Below are 25,521 nucleotides of genomic sequence, written 5' to 3' on the forward strand. Positions count from 1 at the left end.
CCCGCTAAGTAGTACTAAACTAACTATACTATTAAAGTAAGAACTTACAACTAAATCGATCTATCTATCTATATCTACAAGAATAATAACTATGTATACGATAACAACGAGAAACTACAAGTAGCTAGGGAAGGTGGAGGTCAGCTAAGCCACACTCCACTGTTCCAACGACCGACACGGGCGGTAAGAAGGAACTGAAAGGTGGCCGGGTCGGCTAGGGTATATATCCGGTGCCATTGCGGCGCCACTCCAGGGGGCGCTCAGCCGACCCGCCGAGTGTTGCTAGGGTAAAAAGTCTTCTGACGAACGTGCACGCGGCACACGCACACCTAACTGGAATGGATCTGAGCAATCAGTCGAAGAACTGAAACTGACTCTGGGTAACCCCATGGCACAAGGGAGGTTTCAGCCATTTTATATCACAACACTGCTCCCCACCTCAGAGGCCTTCTGCAAGGATCTATTCTGACTTCTTCCAGTGTAGACCCAGGAGTACATTGGACTCTACATGTATAAAAAGTTAAGCAAAACAATGAATTGCATTTGCCTCAGATTAAAATCCTAGAGCAGACTCAACCCATTTCTATGGTGCTAGAGGGAGTCAGCAATCATGCTTTGTGATGGATTTGGGTGAATTTAAATCAGCATGGTTTTGGTTTTGCTAGTGTAACCCACACACCTTCTGTGTGTGGTACTGTGTCCCTCTAATGGCACTGAAACCACTTAGATCAGGGGTGGCCAACCTGTGACTCCAGAGTCACATGCGGCTCTTCAGGAGTTAATATGCGGCTCCTTGTATAGGCACCAACTCCAGGGCTGTAGCTACAGGCGACAACTTTCCAATGTGCCAGTGGGGAGGGAGTGCTCACTGCTCAACCCTTGGCTCTGCCCCCACTCCACCCCTTCCTGGCCCCTCCCCTGTGCCTGCCATGTCCTTACTCCTCCCCCTCTACCCAGAGCCTCCTGAACACTGTGAAACAGCTGATTGGGAGGTGCAGGGAAGGAGGGGGAGGCACTGATTGGTGGGGCTGCCAGTAGGCATGAGGCACTGGGAGGAGGGGGTGGAGTTGATGGGAGGCTGCTGATGTATTACTGTGGCTCTTTGGCAATGTACATTGGTAAATTCTGGTTCCTTCTCAGGCTCAGGTTGGCCACCCCTGACTGAGAGAGAGAGAGATTAAATGAGTCTGCTCTACGGCCTTAGCTAACAGCTAGCTGGCTTTTAGCTCGTGCTGTAAAGGCTCATGCACTAAGCTCCAGAGGTCCCCAGTTTGATCATGACTGCCAACAACCAGGGTCTGTCGGTGTTACACTAGGGCAGAGCTAGGCAACCTATGGCACATGTGCCAAAGGTGGCACGCGACCTGATTTTCAGTGGCACTCGCACTGCCTGGATCCTGGCCACCAGTCCAGGGGGGCTCTGCATTTTAATTTAATTTCAAATGAAGCTTCTTAAACATTTTAAAAAGCTTATTTACTTTACATACAACAATAGTTTAGTTATATATTATAGACTTATAGAAAGAGACCTAAAAATGTGAAAATGTATTACTGGCATGCAAAACCTTACATTAGAGTGAATAAATGAAGATTCGGCACGGCACTGCTGAAAGGTTGCCAATCCTTGCGCTAGGGCAAGTGATTTGGTCACTGGAGCTCTTTAAGACAGTTATATATCAGTGTAGGTAAAAAATACTTCCACATGTAAAGCAAACATCAATCATGCTCATGTTTACTCCATTGTCCACATCAAAACTAATATCACAGTATTGTAACCTAAATTGAAATGACTTGCTTTGGGAGCAGAACTAGCAGTTAGTGGAATAAGATTAGACTTGAGGTAGCACCAACTTGCAAAGTTTGTACTGTGTTCCTGATAGCTTTCACTTGTCACTTTTAGCCAGTTTGTCCTGTAGGACAAATTTGTTGACTGCAGCATGATGATGCTTGATTATCTGATGCAACCTCAAACTTATAACACAATAGCAAGATATTATTATACCTCATTATCATGTTGCAATGCCCCTCATGCCTGGGAGGAGCTCCCTGTAAACCTCCGGAAAACTACTTTATTGTTCTCCTTCAAATCCCTCCTTATAGCTATCCTTTGCCCTGATGCCTACCAAAAATTTAACACTGGTTAGGTTCTTACTGTGATGAGACCACAGCTTATTATGCTGATAAATAGCATCTCACTGTTTCCTTGTACTTTCCTGTGAATCTATCTGTATCCATCTGTTGTCTCCTGTCTTACACATGGATTGGAAGCTCCATAAGAGACTGTCTTTTTGGTCTGTTTTTCTACAACACTTTACACAATGTGGTGCTGGTCCACGGTTAGGGTTCCTAGACACTATGGTAACACAAACAAACAAGAAATCTGCAGAGGGTTTAACAAAATTCCCGACTATCCAAATTTGTGGTCAGGATTTATTGGTGACTCACAGGGATAAATATGGGACTCAAGAATTGGGAATGTGAGTGGCAACTCTGTGGTTTCAGTTTTGAAAATTTAAGAGCACTAGAGTCAACAGGAGTTTTTCCTGAGTATAAACTGCAGGATCAGCCTTAAAGAGAACACAGCATGTCTAATAAATACTTTGAGTTTCAAGATCTCTCAAAATGCCAAAAAAAGAGAAAAGTCTAAAAAGGTATCAAGCGATTTTTTTTAATTGTTGGAGAAAGGATTGTGCGTTCATATATTTAGGCAGGCAGCACCAAGAGCGCTGGAATATAAACAAAACAGCAATTCACACTGGCAGGCTTCAGCACCATTTGTCCCTCTCATCTAAACCCTAACTAGGATCTTTACAAAGCACTTAGAGAAAACCATAGTGAGATCCATGGGTACTGAAGTAGTGATCAGCAGCCTCTGAGCAGCCTCTGTTGATATCTACATTTGAAATTAGGTGTGTAACTATAGATAAGTTTGAACATTTTGTTCTGCATCTTTCTCAAATGCAATAACCCCGTTAAAAACTACTTTTCCAAATAAGTTGTTTTAAAACATGAAACACTTCTAATTTGCATCATGAAACCAAAATTTAAGGTTACTTGTCTTCCAAAAGTACAGATTCTGATGACACAAAGGATAAATTCCAGTATGGATGATGAATTAAGCATATGAACTTCCCCTGCTTCTCTTCCATTAAAGAGGACATGCCACCTATGTAGTGCAATTACCGTTACATTAATGCGTGGTGAATTGCTTAGAGGAATGATAAAAGCCGAGATGGAACTTGATGTTGAAGAGGTTTATAGTTTATGGCACCAATAATTGAAGTCTCTTCGTACTGTACATTCTGCAGAAAAAAAATGGTATTTACAACTTTTTCTTGAAACCCAAGGGATAAATTTCAAAGTGAAACCTGATAGAACAAGCTATGAAAAATGATTCAGTGACCCAGAATAGTATTAAAAGAATGACATGCCTCCTTAGCTATCTGAGTTAGCTACCAGAGGACAGAATTTAAACAATAACTTCCATTGCTTCCTGTCAGCTTCTCCCATAATTGTAATGCTGTCATTTTAATTTATGCTTCATAAATAGTCTTGCCTTTTACAAGCCAAATCACAGACTCCTTGCCAAGCCCACACAAACAAACTTGACACAAGGGATTTACTAATTGCTGGAGGAGGAGAAAGGCGGGAACACAACCAATGTCTCCTGAATTCTTCTCTCTCCCCACCACCAGGGCCAGTGCACCCATTTAGGCAACCTGGGCGGTAGCCTAGGCCACTAGGATTTGGGGGGGCGGCATTTTCTTCGTCAGCGACTGTGGCGGCCGGATCTTCGGCTGCCCCGGCATTTAGGCGGAGGGAGCTGGGGCAGGAGAGCGCGGGGAGGGCCACCTGCAGCAAGTAAGGGGGGAAGCAGCATGCAGGGGAACTCCCCGCTCCAGCTCACCCTTGCCCTGCCTCCTCCCTGAGCACGCCGTGGCTGCTTCACTTCTCCCACCTCCCAGGCTTGCGGCACCTAAGCTGATTGGCGCCGCAAGCCTGGGAGGCGGGAGAAGTGAAGCAGCGATGGCGTGCTCAGGGTGCAGGCGGGTGAGCTGGGGTGGGGGGGGTGCCTCAGGGCAGAGGGGGGGAGCTGACGCGGGGGGGGCTCAGGGCGGGGGCTCAGGGAAGGGGGAGGGCGCAAGGTGGAAGTTTCGCCTAGGGCGCGAAACATCCTTGCACCGGCCCTGCCCACCACCATTCCTCTCCTGGGAGAGGTGAAGGGAATAGGCCACTCGATCTGCAGAGTTGCACATTACACACTCCCTTACAACTACACTTAGGGTGGAGTTTGCTCAGTACATAAACAATGTGGACTTACTGCTCCCTGCCCCCACCTGCCCAGTGAAAGCACACCACTCCTGAAACTGATTAGGCAATACACACTCTCACAGGGGATAGGACACCATCTGCAATCCGTGCTTAATCTAAGAACACTGGAATGAGCAACAATATAAAACTCTGCGGACAATGCATTTATTTTGTTTTGCATAATATCATACCAAATTACCTGCTTCCTTAGTAGCAGATCTACTAGATTCTGGCTGCAGAACAGAGGCACGTGAGAATGGAAATGAGGGTGGGATCATGATAGTTCCAAATTATAACCAGGAATGACCTCGAACAAACGAAATGATAACTTTAAAAATATGCATCTATCGTCACAGAAAGATTTTTTTAATGCAAATATGTAACATTAGCTAGACCTCTCAGATTAAGTAAGACACATGGAAACCCTTGTGATTTATCAGGTGTTTAAAATTCAACCTCTAATAACTAACTCTTTGCATTTCAATTTGGAAAAAGAATTAGCCCTCTGATCTATTTCTCAATAAGGATTAATGCATAAAACAAGTTCAAAAATTAAAAAAACAAGTTTTTCTAAGTCACATAAAAATTGTACTATTAAACTTTGAGTTTAACAAAAAAGCTTCACTGTACACTGAATTAAACAGAGACTACACATGATAAATTTCTGGTCAAAAGGAAAAAATTTTCCCCCAAAAAAGTTTGATGGAATTTAGGACTTAGAATGGAAACTATCTTCCAATGCTAACCATACTGAGTCACATATTCACTAAACTAAGCAATAGTAGGGAAAGCTTCTATTCTTATTTGCCTTTTTACTTTTGGTCAGCCAAAATACAGTTCCAATACATCTGCTAATTCAGTGATAGTTCAAGAACAATACAATGATTTCCTCAATAACCTTAACTATTTCCACATTACCAGCTAGGTGAACTACATCTCTGCAGGACCTGCAAACAAATTTTTCCTCCCACTCAGAAGCAAAATTACACTGCTGTCTGTTAAAATGGCTGTTTCTGAATGATTGTCTAGGACTTTTACCTGATTCGAAGCTAACTTCTAGCAGGATGAATGCTCTCAAAAGACCAGCACCAAAGAAAGACTGAAAAATGTATTGTGTGTGTTCTGATCAGCATCTGGAAACCCAAGCAAGATAGGTTATGATTTTGAAGTTTTAAAATAAATAGATAGATTATTAACCCCGCTTTACAGGTTTCTTTCCTGATCTTTTAGTCCCAGACACAGAAATGGAACTGCAGTACCTAGATTTTCCTTGGGAGATTTTCAGCCCCAGTACAGACCAGTACAGATTTTAACTTATAAAATCTATGTGATCATTACCAAATGTGAAACGGGCGATAGGCCCAAAATTGTGCTCTTGGACTATGTTTGAACATTGCTGATAGAGTTTAGGGGCTTTGGCTTGTCCTGTTCTCCAGTGGAGTTACTTTGTGCACTTGAAGGAAAACACAAGTCACTAGTCACTTTTCATGACACAATGTTTTCAGATTTACTGGGCAAAGACTATATGGGCACAAATCATCCTGTGCCCCCTTCAGAGTTGTGTCATGTTGACAGAACAGCATGAGGGAGCTTGAACTGCCACTGTTTATGCTATACCTATTCTGTGGGCAAGCAGGCAACATCTACCAGAACTGTTAAGCCAACATTTTTCACAAACACTAAATTCACCCAACATCCCTCTTCCCCCCATAAAATGTTTAAAAAGTTGTATACAGAGTTCTAAAGTAAAGGCTCCATAATTAATTGGTTCCTAGGAACCCAACAACAGTGTTTTCAAACCTAGGTGCTTAAAATTATAATCCTAAATTTACACTTAGGCTCCTAATTAGATGTTACATGATTTCCAGATGTCCTGCTAACCTGACACACCCACTGACTGCACCTCTGAAAAAACCAGGTTACTTATCTGAGAACTTCAACATGTATTTTGGTGCCTAGACTGAGGCAGTCACTTTTTCGAATTGTGACTTGGGTATACTAAGGTGCTGATTTTCAGAGATACTGAATAAATTTGTGTGAAATTTTTCAAAGAGTTTATTCAGTAAAAAAATGCAGTTTAAGCCAACTCAAAACTATTCACAATCACAAACGTGACATGAATAGTTTCAGCCATCCACAAACAGTGGAAAAAGAAACAGAGGAGGGGGTGCTCCTATGGGGGGGGCGGGGAGGAGGAGAGAGAGAGACTTTATAACTATTAGTCCAATGTTAAGATTCGGGTTTGAATCTCTGCTTTGGAGGAGACCCAAAATAGACTTTTCTGATTCACTACAAAATTTCAGTTTTGATTCAACCCAAGCTGATTTTTTTTTCAGTATTTCAGAACTGCCACTGAAACAAAAAAAAGAACCCCAACAATTATTTGCCCAGTTTTAATACTGAACATTTACAACTCACTGATGTCATTAAGAGCTGTGGCTGCTCAGATCCTCTGAAAATCAAGCCCCTAAAACCATGAAGGTACTAAGATTAGACATATTTATCTAAATAAAGATAAACCTGAATCTAGGGAGATCCTAGCATGACATATCTGGAAGCAGCCTGTGGAAGGCCAGTTTAAAAACTGCATGTCTCAGTTGCGTAGGGAGCAGCAGTGACAGAGACCCCACACTGCAGGACAGTGACACTGATCCCTCCCTCCAGGCTGCAGAGATGCTCTCCATACATTCCTATGGCCCTTCACAGAGGAGATGGGGAATTGTGGAAGCAAAAGGTCTGTGAATGAATCTGCTGAATATTCCTCCTCACAATGAAAATGAACATACTGCCTTGCAAATTGAGGATTGGGCGCCTCCTGGGGTTTGCCTGTTTTTTTTTTCCTTTCGTTCTTTTTTACACTTCCAGTTGTCAGTCTTAGTTGCAAGCACAAGAATCTTTGTAGAAAATTATCTTGCAATGATTAAAAGAATTACTCTGAAATCTTACTTACCATATGAAAAGTGAAATGTGCATGATGGCAGATGGGCATCATGAATGAGTTTTTTGTTCTGAATAATTTTGATTTCAGTAGCACATAAGCTCTTGTGCAGTTTTCTAAAGCAAGGATTGACATCTGGAGAACTAATTAGTATAGCTTTATACTTACTTATTTTTATACTGGTTCTTGCATTTGTGCATGTGTGTGTGAGAGAGAGCAAGAGAGAAAGGAAGGAAGAGGTAGATATTGACTGGCTAAATGATGATTTTACATTCCCTATAATACAACAGCAAAACCTGTTATCTGTGCTTTTCTGTGGCCAATATGACACTATCAGCTGATTCCTACTGTAACTCTTACAGTGACTTCAGTTACACTGAGGGTGCATTCGACCTGTGGGTTAAAATGCTATCACAAAAGAGGTGTGCCTGCAGCTCTTATACTGTAGAGTTCAATAAATAACGTTCTAGGAAAATAAGGAAACAACTCTCTTCGATAATCAGTCATTCTTTTAATATATAAGACAGCAGAAAACACTCACTCTAAAGATGGAAAAATGTGCAGGTGATAGAAATGCATCTGAATTCTGTCCCAGCTCTTTCGGGGATAGAGCTATGGGAATTTTATCTTTCAAAATAATTTGAAATCTTCAGAACATTATTCTCTGTGGTGTTTCCTAGAAGCTATTCTCTACTAATTTAAGCAAGAACAAACAACACTGAATTTTAATTAGCTGTCAGGTACAGCAGTGTACATTCCAACCCTCCTCCGGGAAATAACTATTTTAGAATCTATGATATAAGATGCAACAAAATAAATAAAATGCTCCTTGCTATATCCCCGTGAGTGGCAGGAGATAAAGCTAGAGAGAAACTAAAAAATATCATGGTCTGTAAGATTCTGATAGTTTAGGATTCATTTTTAATTCTTAAAGGTAAAAAAAGAATGCTTTATATTTAAACACACATAAACACACACAAATGCTGTTTATGAACATAAGCCATTAACAGAAAATGCATGTATCATTATTAAAATTACAAATTAATTAGATATGGGCTCAAGAGACAACATCTGGATACAAATTTTGCACATTCTGAAAGTTTGGTGTTGGGATCAGGGCTCCATTCAACCAATTGCAACAAGGAGGGATATTTTTAAAAGTCAGATATGTATCCAAGTTAAGATTATGAACACCCCTAAACCTGGAAATATTCAGTTCCACAGTTTTGGTGTAGGTCCATCTCTAAAACAAATATAATTTTAAAGAAAACTGATTATTTTTTCCTCCCAAGACCGCAGTCCAAAGTCGACAGCTTTCTTGATCTGATTCTCATGGAAGGTTTGATGACATTATCAAAACCTACTGCAGAACAGGGCGTTTCCATGCCCCAATTTTACAACTATCTACATGAATATAAGAATTGAATGATGGAACATTCCCCCTCTGCCTCCCTCTCTCATTTATCCCTCTCTTCAGTTGGCTGCCCTGAGAACTGTGGGGATGACATCACCAGCTACACCACCAGCTGCTTTGGGCAGTGGCTTTAAGTGTTTGCAATCTCATGAAAAATTGCAGGAGAGAAACAGACCCCATAGTCCTAGCACATAAATTAATAAAACAAAACAAACATTATGCTTGAATTTGAGAGACATTAGTCACATTTATACCAAGGCTCCTTTGTATCACTTTTGCAGAATAAAGAGGCCTTAGTGTAAGTGAGAATTATGCTGGTAATATTGTTAATAATAAGATTTTGTGTTTGTATTTTCTATAATTTAAAATTTAAAGAATAAAAATAATAATGTAGCATGTATTAAATGTATTAATGTATGATTTGACCATATCCTGCCAGCGACCCTTTTTAAATAGCAAAAAAGGAATGGCCTAATAAGCCATTGGTAGAAATGCATCAGCCAGAATCTGTGTCTGGGCTGATTTTAAGGCAGTAACAGACCTTTTAGGGCTACCACTTTGTTGTAGGGTTAGCATTTTAAAACAAGTAAAAGAATGCCAGGGTTGTTTTTGTTTTGCATTGCAATTTGATGTTTCTGTTCAAAATGTTCTGTGTAAATCAGTTCTGTGAATAAGGAATGTGTGTGTTTAGAAGATAAGTGTGAAGGCCATCACCGAACCAGATGTTCTAGGAAGGAACCGAACACAGACACAAGGGTTCCAGGATGCTGCAACACGCCTCTATTGAAATGTCAGAGGAGGGCTAATTAATGATTCTAAAAATAAAACAGGCGCCTATCAATGGGAACAAAATAGCTGTAATCAAAACCAGCATAAAATAACTCCCTAAAAAACTTAATTATAAAAACAAAATTAAAAATTAAAAAAACAAGCATTCGTCAAACAATAATTAATTACAGCATAATGGTGCAAAGCTCTTTCGTCCTGCCAAGATATCCCCAGAGGATCATGGCGTGACCAACAGAACCCGGCTCCTACCTACCCCATGATCAACCTAGCTGATCACTAGATCGATCCAGACTCTGGACTGGTAACTATAACATTGACTAGTGGAGTGTGTGTGTGTCTGTGTGACTGAATGCATATGCCAATTTTTGTATCTTCAATAAACACGGTGTATTGCCTTTTCCTCTGGAAAAAATCCCATGTGCTTCTTAGAAGCATAACAATATTAAAATCCAATTCTTGTATTTTGCTAGGACCTTTTTACCATTCCTTACCCCACGCAACACTCCCACTGAAGGGCGGTTCTCTAGGTTTTCAGTTAGAAGTATTTATTTATTTATTTATTTAAACATCATCTCATTTCATCCTTCACTTTGACTTAAGTGTTCGATCACATTGAAACAGGAGCAAGAAAAACTCTTCTCCTTCATATTGTACTTTATAATAGAAAACATGACAAAGATCATTTTAAGTACATTGTACCTGAAGCTGTAGTTAACATGATTATTTTCTTGTATTCAGAGTGAAGATGATTAAAGCAGCCCAATGCAATCCTCATTAAATAATAAACAATGACTTTTTAGCATAGGTGCTGGAACTCCCTGGCTTAAAGTGGTTTCCATTATATACAGCAGTGGTCTCCAACCTTCTTGTCTGGCAGGCGCCAGACGAAGGACCATGGCAGCGGTGGAGCATCTGCCGAAATGCCGCCGAATTTTTGCGGCGATGCCTCTCGATGATGTCACTCGTCGGCGGCAAGCGGCGTCATTGAGAGGCGTCACCACCGAAACGCTGCAAAAATTCGTGGGAAACACCTCTCGATGATGCCGCTTGTCAGCAGCAACTGGTGTCGTCGAGAGGTGTCACTGCCGAAATGCCACAGAAATTCGGCGGCATTTCGACGGATGCTCCACTGCCGGCCAGGACATGGGCTCATTTAGATGCCCCTGCAGGTGCTATGGCACCCGCATGTACCGCGTTGGGGACCCCGATATACAGGGTTTATAGCTGGGTTCAGAGTAGTAGCCGTGTTAGTCTGTATCTGCAAAAAGAATAGGAGTACTTGTGGCGCCTTAGAGACTAACAAATTTATTGTACATTTATTGTAAATTTATTTACGAAAGCTTACGCTCAAATAAATTTGTTAGTCTCCAAGGTGCCACAAGTACTCCTACTCTAGTTGAGTTCAGTGGCTCTCAGCACCCCCACTATACAAATTGTTCCAGCACCCCTGCTTTACAGTAAAGAAAAATTAAAATAGAAAACAATAATAGGCCTAATGCTGCTTTCAGTACACCAACATAACCCCATTGATTTCAATATTAATATTTCTAACTGTAAAGTATATTAGCAGTTAAGCAAAACCATTAGTTAAATCTTATAAATGCCCCTTTATTCTGCAATAAATTCTCACTGAGTGCTTCTCTCTGTTCTCCTTCAAATATGCCTCCAGCACAACAAAGCATAATGATCTCTCTGAGAGCCAAGAAATCCACCAATAAAAATCAGATAGCAAGCTTTGGTTTGGGATCTTGGAGATTAACTGAGCTGAGCCACTTCTGTTGACCATCCCCGTTTCTTACTATGCACTCCTGAAGACAGGTGCACAGGGCATTCTCAGAGAGGTTCCCCCCATTATCGAACAGGCTTCCACTAGCAGTTTTCTGCACATAGTGCACAGTTCATTTTTTTGGTTAACCTCTTCCAGATGGATCTGAACTAAGGCATCCAGCCTTGCAAACAGTAAGTGATGTGTGCAGTGATTATTGCTGTGACTAGGGACAGCCAAATTTTTACTATCAAAACTCTTTTGACTGAAGAAAATTTTTTCATGAATACTGTTGGCTTTCCACAGATAATTTCTCTGGAAGCTTTTCAAACAAAAAACAAAATTCTTCTGGTTTTGGGCAAAAAGGTGAAATGTTCCACAAAAACAAAATAAAACATTTTCCAACCAGCTTCAGCTGTGATTAGTCCCACTGAAGCCAATCACGGCACTAAAACACTTCACCCAACAGTAAATGTTTGAAGGATTTGGCCTTACGAATGTCATTTCATTTCCTGTTCTTCTGATTGCTTTCTGGGGGTCCAGTGGGTTAGCATTGTGTCAAATTTTGACCACTTATAAAATTATGTATGATTTGACTCGATGCCAGACATTCTGAAAATAAAATAAACCAACAGAAAGCTGTTTATTGATAAAGTTCTTAAAATTTTGGTAAGTAATTAAACTTCTACAAATGGCAAGTGAATTTTATGCTGAAAACCTTGCCAACAGCTGACAGTATTAATCTGATATCAAAGTTCTAGTGGTGCATGACAGTGACACAGTATGACCTAAAATTCAATTTTTTTCTGGAGAAACAAGGATCATTAGAACACATACTGCTTTGAATGTAGAGAACAAAAACTGTTTCAGACAGCCCTTACACCACAAGAAAATGAACCAAGCACCCTCTTATTTCACAAAAGTTCTATTTTCCCCTATAAGCATCCACTTCTAATAAGGTTTCTCAAGAAGTATTTTCCACGTATCTTTTTCCCTGCACCCATTACTTTATACTTTATCTGAATGATCCTCCAACTCTCTCTTCTTCATTGATTGGAGAGACATAATATATATGTTAATTTTATTTTTTCTACCCTTGAAACAGATCATAGCAAATCATTTCGCTCTCTTGGACTGTCGCAGTGATCCACTGAAAATGCACAACTTCTATTAGCTTACAGTCAGACAGTCCGTATGTCTGCCATAAATAGTATTATTGTTAGGATCATTCCATATCAGCATCCATTAGCAATCTTTTAACCTTTAATCACCCTTCTGGTTCTCTTACAGTAAGTTAAAAGCACTTCCTTCTGTAAAAAGACAGTTCTAACCCACAATGAAACAAAGTTAAGTATTAGAACAATAACAGAGGTGGATAGCATGTATAGAAATATTTTATACACAATCAAAACAAAAAACTTGTTATATAAATCTCTATCTCAAACTCATTTATGCTTAAAAATATAGTCCTAGAGCATTCTATGGTAAACATCCTCCTATAAATTCAGCCCAAAAGTTGCATGTTCTTTGGCAAATAAAAAACAAGTTTCTTTCAACTGACTACAATTCATTGCACCCACCAGCATTTCAGAAATTATTTAGCAAAAAAACTCATAATTTTCCTAATTTGTTAGATATCTTTCCTTTCTCTAATACCTACTCTAATATACAGTCCTGCAAAGACTTATGCAAGTGCTTAACTCTACACACATGCTTAACTCTATACAAATGTGTCATTGAAGCCAATGGGGCTACTCCCATGCTTAAAATTAAGCGCATACATAAATATTTGAGGACTGGGGCCCTCAATACTAATCCTGCTTCCAGTAAAGCCAATAGGAGCTCTTGCATTATGGGATCAAGATCAACCCCCCTTTAGCTTTCCTACAATAGCACCCACTACGATCCCCACCTACTCTCAGTGAAGCAGAGATAGTGCCACAGGCATCACCCCAAAGCACATATTTACATCCAGTCACAGAGACCAAGTGAATTTCTATAAATACAAAGTTGTGCTTTTTCCCATCTTCCTGGTAGCTCTTTCCTCAACAGTCACTTATTCCAAAACGAATATCTAGCCACTTTCCTGGCACCAAAGAAATTCATTGCCAACTTTTACACCTTAATCTTCAAATCTCACAGCAGTGCAAGAATGAATGAGAAATTCTTCTAAGGCTCATTTTCCAAGCCCTTCCACAGCTACTAAAGGGGCAAAACTGAGCAAAAGCTATCATGGTTCAGCTGTGTGAAACTCTTAGAAATAGAGAGGTCATACATGAAGAGTTCTCAGTCTCAGCAGTGAGAGTACAGGGGAGTGTGTTCTGGAGGACTGCAGGATATCGCAGGCAACAAACTTTGCACAGGAGAAAGCAGTAGGCTACAGGCATTTTAAAGATCAGTTTGCATGCGCTGTAGTAACAACAGACCCATGACAGCACAAGTTCCCTATGTACCAGGCCTCTGGACTGGGAGGAGGATTGTGTCCCCAGTCCACTGCAACCATTCCCTTGCACATGCAGAGAATCAGAAAGTTAAAGCTGCTTTAGCTACAAATTCAGCTTTTGGAGATGGACAGTGAAACAAACACTGAAACAAAGCAGTTTTTTAATATATGCCCATCACACCAAATTGTCATACAAAAGAGAAAAAAAATGACAATTAACAGTAATACACACAGCTAGCTCAGCACAATTAGAAAAGGTCCTGAAAAGGCAAGAAGGTGCCTAATTCCACATCTCAGCATGGAGTAATGTACTCTCCTAAGAGCCACCCAAATAGTCCTTTACATTTTTCCAGTGCAGAGAATGGTAGGAGCAGAAATAAGAACAGGAGTACTTGTGGCACCTTAGGGACTAACAAATTTATTTGAGCATAAGCTTTCGGGGGCTACAGTCCACTAGCCCACAAAAGCTTATGCTCAAATAAATGTGTTAGGCCATGTCTACATCTAAAATTTTGCAGCGCTGGTTGTTACAGCTGTATTAGTACAGCTGTATAGGGCCAGCACTGCAGAGTGGCCACACTTACAGCAACCAGCGCTGCAAGTGGTGTTAGATGTGGCCACACTGCAGCGCTGTTGGGCGGCTTCAAGGGGGGGTTCGGGGAACGCGAGAGCAAACCGGGAAAGGAGACCAGCTTCGCCGCGGTTTGCTCTCGCGTTCCCCGAACCCCTCTGCAAACCGCAGGGAAGGAGACCAGCTTGCTCGGGGTTCGGGGAACGCGAAAGCAAACCGGGAAAGGAGACCAGCTTCGCCGCGGTTTGCTCTCGCGTTCCCGAACCCCCCTGCAAACCGCAGGGAAGGAGACCTGCTTGTTCGGGGTTCCGGGAACGAGAGAGCAAACCGGGAAAGGAGACCAGCTTCGCCGTGGTTTGCTCTCGCGTTCCCGAACCCCCCTGCAAACCGCAGGGAAGGAGACCTGCTTGCTCGGGGAACGGGAGAGCAAACCGCGGCAAAGCTGGTCTCCTTTCCCGCGGTTTGCTCTCGCGTTCCCGAACCCCCCTGCAAACCGCAGGGAAGGAGACCTGCTTGCTCGGGGTTCCGGGAACGCGAGAGCAAGCTGGGGAAGGAGACCAGCTTGATTACCAGAGGCTTCCTCCTTCCACGGAGGTCAAGAAAAGCACTGGTAAGTGTTTACATTGGATTACCAGCGCTGGATCACCAGCGCTGGATCCTCTACACCCGAGACAAAACGGGAGTACGGCCAGCGCTGCAAACAGGGAGTTGCAGCGCTGGTGATGCCCTGCAGATGTGTACACCTTCAAAGTTGCAGCGCTGTAACTCCCTCACCAGCGCTGCAACTTTCTGATGTAGACAAGCCCTCAGTCTCTAAGGTGCCACAGGTACTCCTGTTCTTTTTGCAGATACAGACTGACACAGCTGCTACTCTGAAACCTGTCAGGAGCAGAAATATATCTCATTTGCCCCAATTTTCTTGGAGGGGATGAGCTGAGTAAATGAAACATCATTTCTTCCTCCCCCAAAGAACTGGTGATCCTAAACACTTGTTCTCTGGTTATTTGGTAGCCAATGGTTTGGGACTGATAAGGGAGGGCATGTCTGAGCAATGCCAAGTGATTCCCCTCCAAATCCGCAGGAGTTTGCTCACATTAGCTAACGCTGACAAAAACAGCATCAGCTTATTCAGTCTCTCACTCCACTCTCTCAGTGGGGGCCAGAAAATAAACAAAGGCAGAGAAGCAGTTAGGGCCTGGTTCCTGAGAAAGCCATCCTGCTGTAGAAATGGGGGCCTGAGGAATAGTGGGACTCAGTACAAGATATTATCCAGTCTCTGCAGATGATCAAAGATCTATTGGATTTCCTCCAAAATCTGAGAACATCTCTGCGTTGGGCAGTCTACAATCCTTTGCCCCCAAGGTGTAGAAGGAGGCTGGAGCCCTATTCCACATTTCTGCTTATGGGATGATTCAAATTCCAATTCTCTTGTAGATTTCTCCCTTGAGTGTACAATTTGGCCCTTAAATCTGAAGGTAACTAGAACGCTACCTCTTTGAAGAAAAAGAGTAGAAAACTACATAATCGTGCAAAAGAATTTCCTGGAGATAACCTGATAGGTTGTATTTTACAGTTGACTAAACACTGTAGTATAAAAGTAGGTCACTGAGTTATAGTAAGTAATTTGGACCAACCAAACATTTCACCCTTGGGAGAACACTACACCCAATTCAGCAGGTTGGCTGCTGCAGTGAGCTAAGCCTTATGTTTATTTGTTTGTTTAATGAAGCCAGCTCCTTAACTGAGGGGTTTTGGCTACATATTGGTTTTCCAAGAGAATGGTGAAGTGATTCAGGAATGGAAGTTTAAAGACAATAATTAACAGAAATTCAAGAAAATAAACAGTGTACTACATTTTTGAATCCTACCCAGTAGAACTGCAGCGTTACGAATACCAGACTTAAGAACTGATGGGTCAACCACGCACCTCATTTGGAACTGGAATTGTGCAATCATGCAGCAGCACAGACAAACAAAAAAGCAAATACAGTACAGTACTGTGCTAAACTACTAAAAATATAAAGGGAGTTTTAAAAAAAGATTTGACAAAGTAAGGAAACTGTTTCTGTGCTTGTTTCATTTAAAGCAGCATTTTTCTTCTGCATAGTAAAGTTTCAAAGCTATATTAAGTCAATGTACAGCTGTAAAATTTTGAAAGAACAACCATAATGTTTTCTTCAGAGTTATGAACATTTCAGAATTACGAACAATCTCCATTCCTGAGGTGTTCATAACTCCTAGGTTCTACTGTACTCTAACAAACTTTATATTACAAGAAATGAAAAATTACATTAATGGAGCATTAAGGTTGTGGAAGTAGAGCAAGAACTGACAGGGATTTGAAGGGGATTTCAATGCAAACAGTCCCTTCTGTGAGCAAGAGTCAGGCTAGCTGTAACACTAATAACGCGAGATTTGTAGAAGCGAGGATTGTGCGAGGCAAGTGGGAAAGAACTGTCTGAGAAATGTTGCAACCTTGTGTTAGATAAGTATGAAATGTAGACTATAGTCTAAATAGAAGTGAGAAAAATAAGATATCAGGATGACCTATGTATAAACAAAATGCAGCTTTTGCTCATTATTGTATGTAACAAAAGGTATAAATGCTTGCTTTGATTGTTTACCTGTACAGAGACCTGTTTAGCTCTCTCCCTCTACGCAATTGCTAGAGAAAATAAAGCATATGTGACTTGATGCACTCAACCTGAGAGTAAGGCCTCTGTTTTTCTCTGACAATTTGGGGGCTCATCCGGGATGGCAATGCCTACTGAGACAGCGGCAACTGCTGTGGATCGTTCCCCTTTGAACCCCATGGCATCACAATAGAGGTATAAGACCTTTTGAAATCTCTATTGGGGTGTCGGAGGAGGACTGTCTGTGGGGCCGTTTGTCCCTGTTGGGCTTACGCCATCCGAACTTATTGACTGTGCAGCAAGATCAGATGCACAGAGGTACTGGGGAATTGTTTGCCACCCCCAATAAGGTTAATTTGAAGTGGTACTGAGGACTTAGTTTGCCACCCTCAATAAGGTAGTTGTATGCGGTACTGGGGACTATAGTTTGGCCGCCCGCAATAAAGTTAATGCATAAGGTTAATGCACCGGTGCAGAGAGGTTGTTACCGCCTCAAAAGGGAAAGTGTATTGAGTCTGGACATAAGGTAAAGATGCATCATGGTATTTAGAAATAGAGGCCTTGCGGGGGGAGGGGGGTATACCAATGTTAATGAGAGTCACCAGAAGACACCTAGAGTATTCTGCGAAGCTGTAGGCTCATGACCAGAGACACTCTAACACAAGCCCAGTGACTGCACCTAGTGGACCGGTAAAAAGGTCCTGACTAAGGTGACTCCCTCTGCCTGGCATCGTCCGGCGAGGGACCTGCCCGGGTCTAGGATTGCGTGAACCCATCTTCCCTCCCCCTTTCCTCTCTTTGTGAGCCACTGACTGGTCTGACCATCTCACTAGAAGCAATTAAAGTAAACAGCACCATCTCTCTGAGACTAGCCGGCATTCTTTGCTGAAGGAAGGTGTAGGAGTTTCGTGGACATCCTCATTAATCTTTTCTGTGTGAGTGACCTGTGGTGTGATACCCTTAATTTATGAGCCGCTAGTGGACAGGGCGTCCACCCTGTGTGTGAGAGATTGGAAAATGGGTGGGGGGCAGTCTAAGCATTCCCCTCACCCCCTAAGGGTACCCCAGCATATTACATTTACGTACATTATAGGCCGGGAACCTGCAGGTACATAGACAATTGGAATCACCAAAAAGCCTCGGACACACAGTGGGAGCAAGTTATCTATTGAGGAAAGGAATGGGTTAATTTGAACTTCAGCTTGGCCCAGAGATAAAGAGAAAGTTGCTTTGCGTTCAAGGGCAAGAATTGACACACACTATGCCAAGCATAGAAAACAACAAAGTTTAGAAGCTGCAGAGATGGAAAACAGACAAAACAGCAAAAGGAGGAGCCGAGCTTCGTGTCCCTGGAGCCAGCGTGGTTTGGGGACGCTGAGGAAGCCAGAGTCAGCTGGCCTGGACTGGAATACCAAAAAAAGGTCTCTGAAAGGGATGCTCAAAAGACCCCCGACCCTCCCTGTCTCTCCTACCCCCGGGCCTGGCCAACCCAGGCAGCATGTTTGCGAGTATGAAAGTGGGTCAGAGTTTGAGCATTAACACTTCTTTCTTCGAGTGACATGAAAGCAGTTCCTGCACTCACCGCTGTATTATTAGTTTATTAATAAAACTTTAAAATTAAGTCACATGGTGTGTTCCTGTACCTTACCCCTGAACAGTCCTGCTGTCTCAGACGGATCACCCGAGATCCTAAGCAGATTGATAACAAATATCTGTCACAATTTTGGTGGAATTTTGAGTAAGGGGGTGTCATAACCTTTTTTCCCAGATCTGGACCTTAGCGTCCAAAATATGGGTGTTAGCATGAAAACCTCCAAACTTAGTTACCAGCTTGGACCTGGTAAAGCTGCCACCAGCCAGGAATCTATACAGTGCCTGGCGCACTGTGGTCTCCCCAAAACCTTCCCTGGGGGGACCCCCAGACTCAGATTCCTTGAGTCTCACAACACAGGGGAATAAACCATTTCCCTTCCCCCCTCCGGGTGTTCCCTCCCTGGGTTCCTGGAGAGATATACAGAAGCAAGCTCCGTGAATCTAAACAGAGGGACTCCACCCTCCCTGTTTCCAGTCCTGGAAAACACAAGTACTTCCCCCCTCACCCAGAGGGTATGCAAAGTCAGGTTAGTAAATCTAACACAAAGAGATTTACCCCCTGACTTCCTCCTCCCACCAATTCCCTGGTGAGCTGCAGACTCAATTCCCTGGAGTCCCCACTAAAGAAAAACTCCAAAAAGTCTTAAAAAGAAGGCTTTATATAAAAAAGAAAGAAAAGGACATAAAAATGGTCTCTCTGTATTAAGGTGACAAATACAGGGTCATTTGCTTAAAAGAAAAAAAATGAATCAACAGCCTTATCCAAAAAAAAATACAATTTAAACATTCCAGCAACTACAATGGAACAATAACTGGAATGGTCAAATCTGAGTTGAATGGGTGTCATTTTGGGAAATAAGCAAGTGATTTAAGGAAAAAGAATGAGAAGTTAACTCTATAGTTGCTTGAGGAAATCGTGCACTTGAATTTTTGTAAAATGGTAAAGAAAATTCCTGCTTTCTTTGCAGACATTCCTTTGGAAAGAGGCCCATTTCTTCTTCAGAATGGCTGCAAAGAAACCAGGAATTTTCTTACCAATTCAAATGCACAAAAGTGAGAAAATTAGAAAGTTAAAGTGTGAATCTGGCAGGAGAAGGGTCCCTTTACACATTAGAATAGTGTAAATTATAATCAAGTGCAGAATCTTAATTCTCAACAGATTGGTTCCTATGTGTATTTACTGTTACATATGCTCACTTTCATAGCAAGAATACATTTTTACCACTTTTACTCCTGTTTGCATTGCACTGCCAATACAGCTATAAGAGAGTGAGCTAGATGCCTTTCTGGCTCATACATAAGAATTATTATCTATACATTCTAACTGCTGAACCAAATTCTGACTTTCCACTTATGCGACACCATTGAGAGGGCAACAGATGTAATTTCAGTGGAGAATATATAGACACTGGGATTACGCTGGTGCCACATGGTTCTAGAATTGGCAGTTCGTAATATTCTTTTACTTATAAATTGTTCAGATTTGGTCTGGAATTTACTGAGAGACCATAAACATGGAACTCTCACAATGCTGTTTTAATAGAGTCACCTTTCAGGGTACAACAGTAGTCTTAGAGTGAGAGTCTGTGCTGAGCCTCTAACAGAGCAGTTCTGAACTCGCTACCCAAACTTAATCCACCTTTGCACTCCCCTGACCCTGGGCTGCTCTGACCCTGCTATAAATTATTCAGGTCTGGGGCGTGAACAGCCTCCCAAGGCTTCTCTGTGGGCACACTGCTGCCCAGAATTTTTACTGTGCCGCATGCTGTGGATCTGACACCAACATACCACTTCAACTCCAGCCCGGCTCCTGGCACACCTGCTATGTCAGGGCTTGTGAATTGTCTTTGGGAGACAGCTATAACTGTCTTCTGCCATGCCTGCTTTGGGAGAATTCTCCACCAGCTGGATATAGGGCTTTTAGTGTACCTGTATGCCCCTCTGGCCCTTTTATGAATCATAAAGGAGCCAGAGTGGGGCAGAAAATCTCACCCTTAGACTTCTGTGGTATCATTGATTTGACCACGTTGTGCAGTGAGGGCAAGTTCATAGTTCTATGGTAACCAAAAGTTACATGGGTGAGAGAATGGAATTTCTGCCCAACATTTTGAAGAGCTAATACAAAGGCCCCAAAATGAACATTATCCACATATGTGAAAATGCATATATCCAGCTACCAGCCCTGGTAGCGCCACCTTTCCGGGAGCTGCTGCCATTATTTATTTCACCTAAAGATGTGATTTATTTTTTCATCTGAATCAACCTTCATTTTTGTTTGTGTGAGAAGAGAAATTAATCTGATTTAGTTTGTAAATTTGTGCTAAAAATGTCGCCTTTTTAATGGATGCATTAATTATCTGCAATGTGAAAGAGGGACTGCCATGGAATAAAATGCTTTCTGGAGCATGGATGTAGCAGGCAAGCTAATATATTATATACACCACAGAAAATAATTTATAATTTCTTAGAAGCAACATGTTTTATGGTATACTGCCAGGGTTCTGGCACTGAGTTCAAGGGATTATATGGGTGTGACAGAGAGCAGAGTTTGACTCTCAGTATGGATTAAGGATGCTGCTGGGTGAAATTAATTCCATATAAAAATTATGTTAGTTTGGGAAAGGCATAAATCTTGCTCCTCTATTTGTCATGCTTTTCTAAGCGAAAGCACCACAAACCAGGATGCTGACATTTCAAATGCCAAACACTTTTGTGTATGAACAAACTCAGAAATATGTAGTAAGTAATGCTACCCTTTGACATATGTTGCTTTGGGGAAGAACAAAATAGGAGCTGGTTTCTTTATACAGGATGTCAAAATGAGTATGAGGAGTCACCATAGAAAAGAATCTATGTGTGGAATGCGTAAGGGGGTTGCAGTACTTCATGGTTCATGATTCAATACGTCGTGCCCTAGCTTTTCAGCTGTAGCATATCACCTAGACTGCACCATGCCCAAAGCTAGTCATGGTATATAATGTCACAGCTGAAAAACATGTGAATCACGTCTATGATTTCACCAGGGCAGTACTCTTTTGATATTATATGCCTCAAACTGCTACACAATCCAGTCACATTCTGAATAGATAATGTACATTGTATTGCGTTCTTTCATAATGCTTTGAAAATCTAGGTGAATAAGGGCCAGATCCTTTAGCTCTTGTTCACGAGTACGACCAGAAAAGCCAATGGAACTACTCATTGGGAAAGGGTTGCAGGACTGAACTTTATCTTTGCAACAGAGTATTACCAAAGTCTTGACACACATTATCCTGTCCTTAATTAAGCTTACACCACATACAGAGCTACATTCCTCTCATTCCTTCCTCCAACTATTTTTTATATTTACCGTGTATCTTTAAATGCAGAATTACATTTTTATACTGGACTATTCAAATTTTTACTTTGCTATTGGGATAAAAGACTAATAAATGGAAATATGTCCTGAGACATAACCTGAGTTTGAAATCTAAGTATTGGATTACTTTTTATTTGTCTTCATCAGCATGCAAAACACTTAAAACAGATTTTAGTACACCTGATGTCTTCTTTCATTAAGATTTAATGTGCAGTGGTCACATTTATATATTTCCAATTTTGCCTTAGAAAACTGTGTAAGGTAACCACATTATTTTGAATATTCCCTAAGTATCCCTAAACAAACTAGGGGGGAAGACTGGAAATAACAAAAGTTATCTAGGGCACCTGGCAACTTTTTAAGGGTGACCACTGTAAGACATTGGAGTATTTACATTTCTTAAGGAATGTTATAATTGGAATAATTACTATTTATTACCAAACTGGATACTACTTTATTTTTACCAACATCATAAAAAGGTAATCATGTCAAACCCTCCACATTATTAACAGAAATGGCTACCCGGTGAAATGCCCACACTACCTACCTAATCCATGTGGCTCCACTCAAGGCAAGTTTACTTTGTCTTAAACTTTATCACACTGGACATGCTGTTACAGTGTGTACATGTTAGTGTTTCCAGAAGCCAATACTTTTCTTAATTTCCAGTAACAGAAATATAACTACACTGCAATTACAGGGGACTGAGGGAACCTCATATACTTGCAAATATCTGTGTATCATCATTTATTATTTGTTAAGCTCAGTGGCATACAATATAAAGTAAAAGACAAGGTCCCTGCCCCCAGTGAGTTTTCATATACTAAGTATCATTTCAAATATAAGTTAAAGCCAACTGTGAGCATATAGTTTTCTGACAAGGAAGCAACAATAAAATGAAGTCTCTAATATTTACATGATAATCGGCATATAGGAGAAATTATCAGGGTGCCTCGATTCAGTCAAAACAATATTCCAAGACACAAAGAGCCTTGTTTCTTTATAGCTATTGATTTCTCTACATAGGCTGCATACTGAAAAGGAAAGTCTAAATCTTTAATGCATCACTCTATGTGTTCAGAATGATATCTTGGCATATATGGGCTGAGATAACATAACTTACTTCACTATCATAATTGCCTTCAGTATCACATTTCTTGTACTCAACTGAAGCCAGTTAGGATGGGGAAAAAAATCAAAAAGCACTGCTGATACTTAATGTTTAAATCCTTGTTTTTCTTCTCTAGGTCAACAATAAAAAAATTCAAATTCGATCAAAAAAAAATCAACACAGACCTAGTTTCTAATTTCTATATAACACACTTGAAAATTCCCTCAGATATTCTTTTAAATTGTCCTCTCTGCTTTGAATAACAAAGAGAATAATTTTCCACGTATCAGCTAAAGGTCAAACAAGCATATTTTAGTGCTTTTCTCTCAAGATTTGTTTAGGCATTCGTTTTCTTTTCTCCCTGATGTTCTGTAATCTCATTATCAATTTATTCCTTTTCTCTGATATGCACTTAAATGAATGGCTGAGTTCCCACACAGGAGATTAGGTTTGGTGCATATTTCAACAAGAAAGCTTTATCTTGATAATGATTATTATCTACAATGCATACAGTAAATGCTTGCAAGACATTCCTTCTTCTCCTCCACCCCTTGTAATTAAGTGCCTACTAATTTTGTAACTAAAAACATTGAAATGAAATTTCCAAAGATTTTTTAAAGTATTAAAAGGCATTGTTATTGATTTGTAATAATTATTGCAGAGGTTTACATTTATACATTTTATAGTCTACTTTGCTTTCTTTGATTAATTTAGAATACTTAATTTTTAAAGAGAATAAAAACTGACCAAAAAGTTTTTCACAATTATTTTTTTCCAGTCTAACAACTACAGGACAGAAGCATACTGGACATAACTGGACTACACAAATTCAAAAATCAGGAAAAAAGTATATATGATTCTGGACTATTAGATATCAATATACATGAATATGAGCATCCCTCTCTTTTGCCCTAAAAACTAAGGGAAAACACAGATTCATGTATTGTATATATGATAAGTATACATTATTTATATTTGTATGTTTAAAAATTTCAGAGGTTACACTAATCCAAAATTATATTAAAAGATCACTCCTGTCCTTCTGTATTGAAACCAGCAGCAGTCATTCTATATCAAATTTTAGTCAGTAGTATTCACCATTTTTAAAGATTTTATTTAAGCTGCACAACATATTCAGTGCCAAAGATATTTGTCACCAACTTGCTTTGTTGATCTCTTCCAGCAAAATATTGATAGTGCCACTGTATTCTAGTCACTTGCTGTTTGGTTTTAACACTAGTTCCTACTATTTTCACCATCAGCTTCTAAACATTCTTTTCAAAAGTAATAATCTAGATCTGGTGAAAACTGAACAGCTTCTTACCATTCTGATCCAATTTTTTTCCCTCTGAAGTCCAGCAGCAAGGAGCTGTTGCTGATGCACTGCTTACTAGAGACACCCGAGGCTTTGGAGGCAGAGAATGTTTTATGTGGTAAAAATGTATCACCACCGATTATATTTCAGTCCCTTAATTGCTAGCCTTGATGCTTTGGAAATCAGCCAATCCAAGCAATAAAAGGGAGGTTTGCAACAAGAAGTCTCAGAATTTTCACATGGCATGGTTCAAAAACTATCTGTGCCTCTACTACATTGTTTTTATAGCTGCTAAATGATAATTAAATCTTGGGCTCCCTCTTTCTTCCTCCTCTCTTACAAAATGGGATTCATGTTTTGTTCACAGATGGAACTTTAGCGCTAGCTAGAGCTAGGCATAGTGCACACATGCACTATGCCAGATTACACACACAACTCTGCCAAGGTACCTGCAGCCTGACTTGCGACACCCTGTTATTCCAAACATGGACATTTCCTAAGCCAAGACTCCTAACTGTGCCAAACAGCATGATGGTTTTTTGATCTAGACAAATGCCCACTTAAGACAAGCATGAGACCATCATCTTTTATTTACAGCATTAATTTCAGTATACATTTCTCTTAGTGACGAGGTCAGCTGCAGGAAGATAAAGCACCATAGAAACTTTAGGAAGCAATAAACTCTTGGTAAAATGGAAAACATCACAATTTCCAAACAACTTTAGCCCCAAGCTCCCACTTCTCCCTGAGGAATAATATAAGGGGGAGAGCCCTGAACAAAGCTAAAAGAGAGCAGTGCCATCTCCATGGAGTGTTTCTTCCTTGAAAGCAACAGAAGCCTCAGGGAAACATCTGCGCAGGGTTGAGATTCTGTTGATCACTTAAGTGCCAGAATTTGCTTTAAATTTATTACCACACCCATTAGTTCAGGCAAGCTATCCCGTCCATCCAGGCTGCTTGCTGTATTCATTTGGACAATGTGATATAATCAGATTCTGCAGAATCTAGACCTTAATTTAAAAAAAAGTAAGTCTCTATACCTTATAGTTGTGAGAAAATTTTCCTAAATGTGATCTAAGTGTAAATCTGGATAGTGCTGTCTTTCTGAGTGTACAGACAAACAGCCTGAAACAATGGTTCTGAGAACTCCTAATCCCCCTATAATCTCAGTGGTGTGCTGACTTTAAAGCCTACCAACACCACTTTAAATGTCAGCATTACTATTTGATTACTCATCAGTTCAGCAGATGAGATGGAGCTACAGAGGGAACTGGCTGCGG

General features: G+C 40.8%; 1 protein-coding gene across 1 annotated transcript in view; it reads right to left on the reverse strand.

Annotated features, from left to right (window-relative positions):
* Positions 1 to 24,421, reverse strand: part of PLD5 (phospholipase D family member 5) — a 236,907-nt gene extending 212,486 nt beyond the window's left edge. Inside the window, exon 1 of the mRNA XM_030556987.1 lies at positions 24,251 to 24,421. Within this exon, the coding sequence (XP_030412847.1) occupies positions 24,251 to 24,253 (3 nt within the window). The 5' untranslated portion in view covers positions 24,254 to 24,421. The remainder of the gene's footprint in view (positions 1 to 24,250) is intronic.
* Positions 24,422 to 25,521: the final 1,100 nt, after the last annotated feature.

The sequence above is a fragment of the Gopherus evgoodei genome, chromosome 3, assembly GCF_007399415.2.
Source record: "Gopherus evgoodei ecotype Sinaloan lineage chromosome 3, rGopEvg1_v1.p, whole genome shotgun sequence".
Lineage (NCBI taxonomy): Eukaryota > Metazoa > Chordata > Testudines > Testudinidae > Gopherus > Gopherus evgoodei.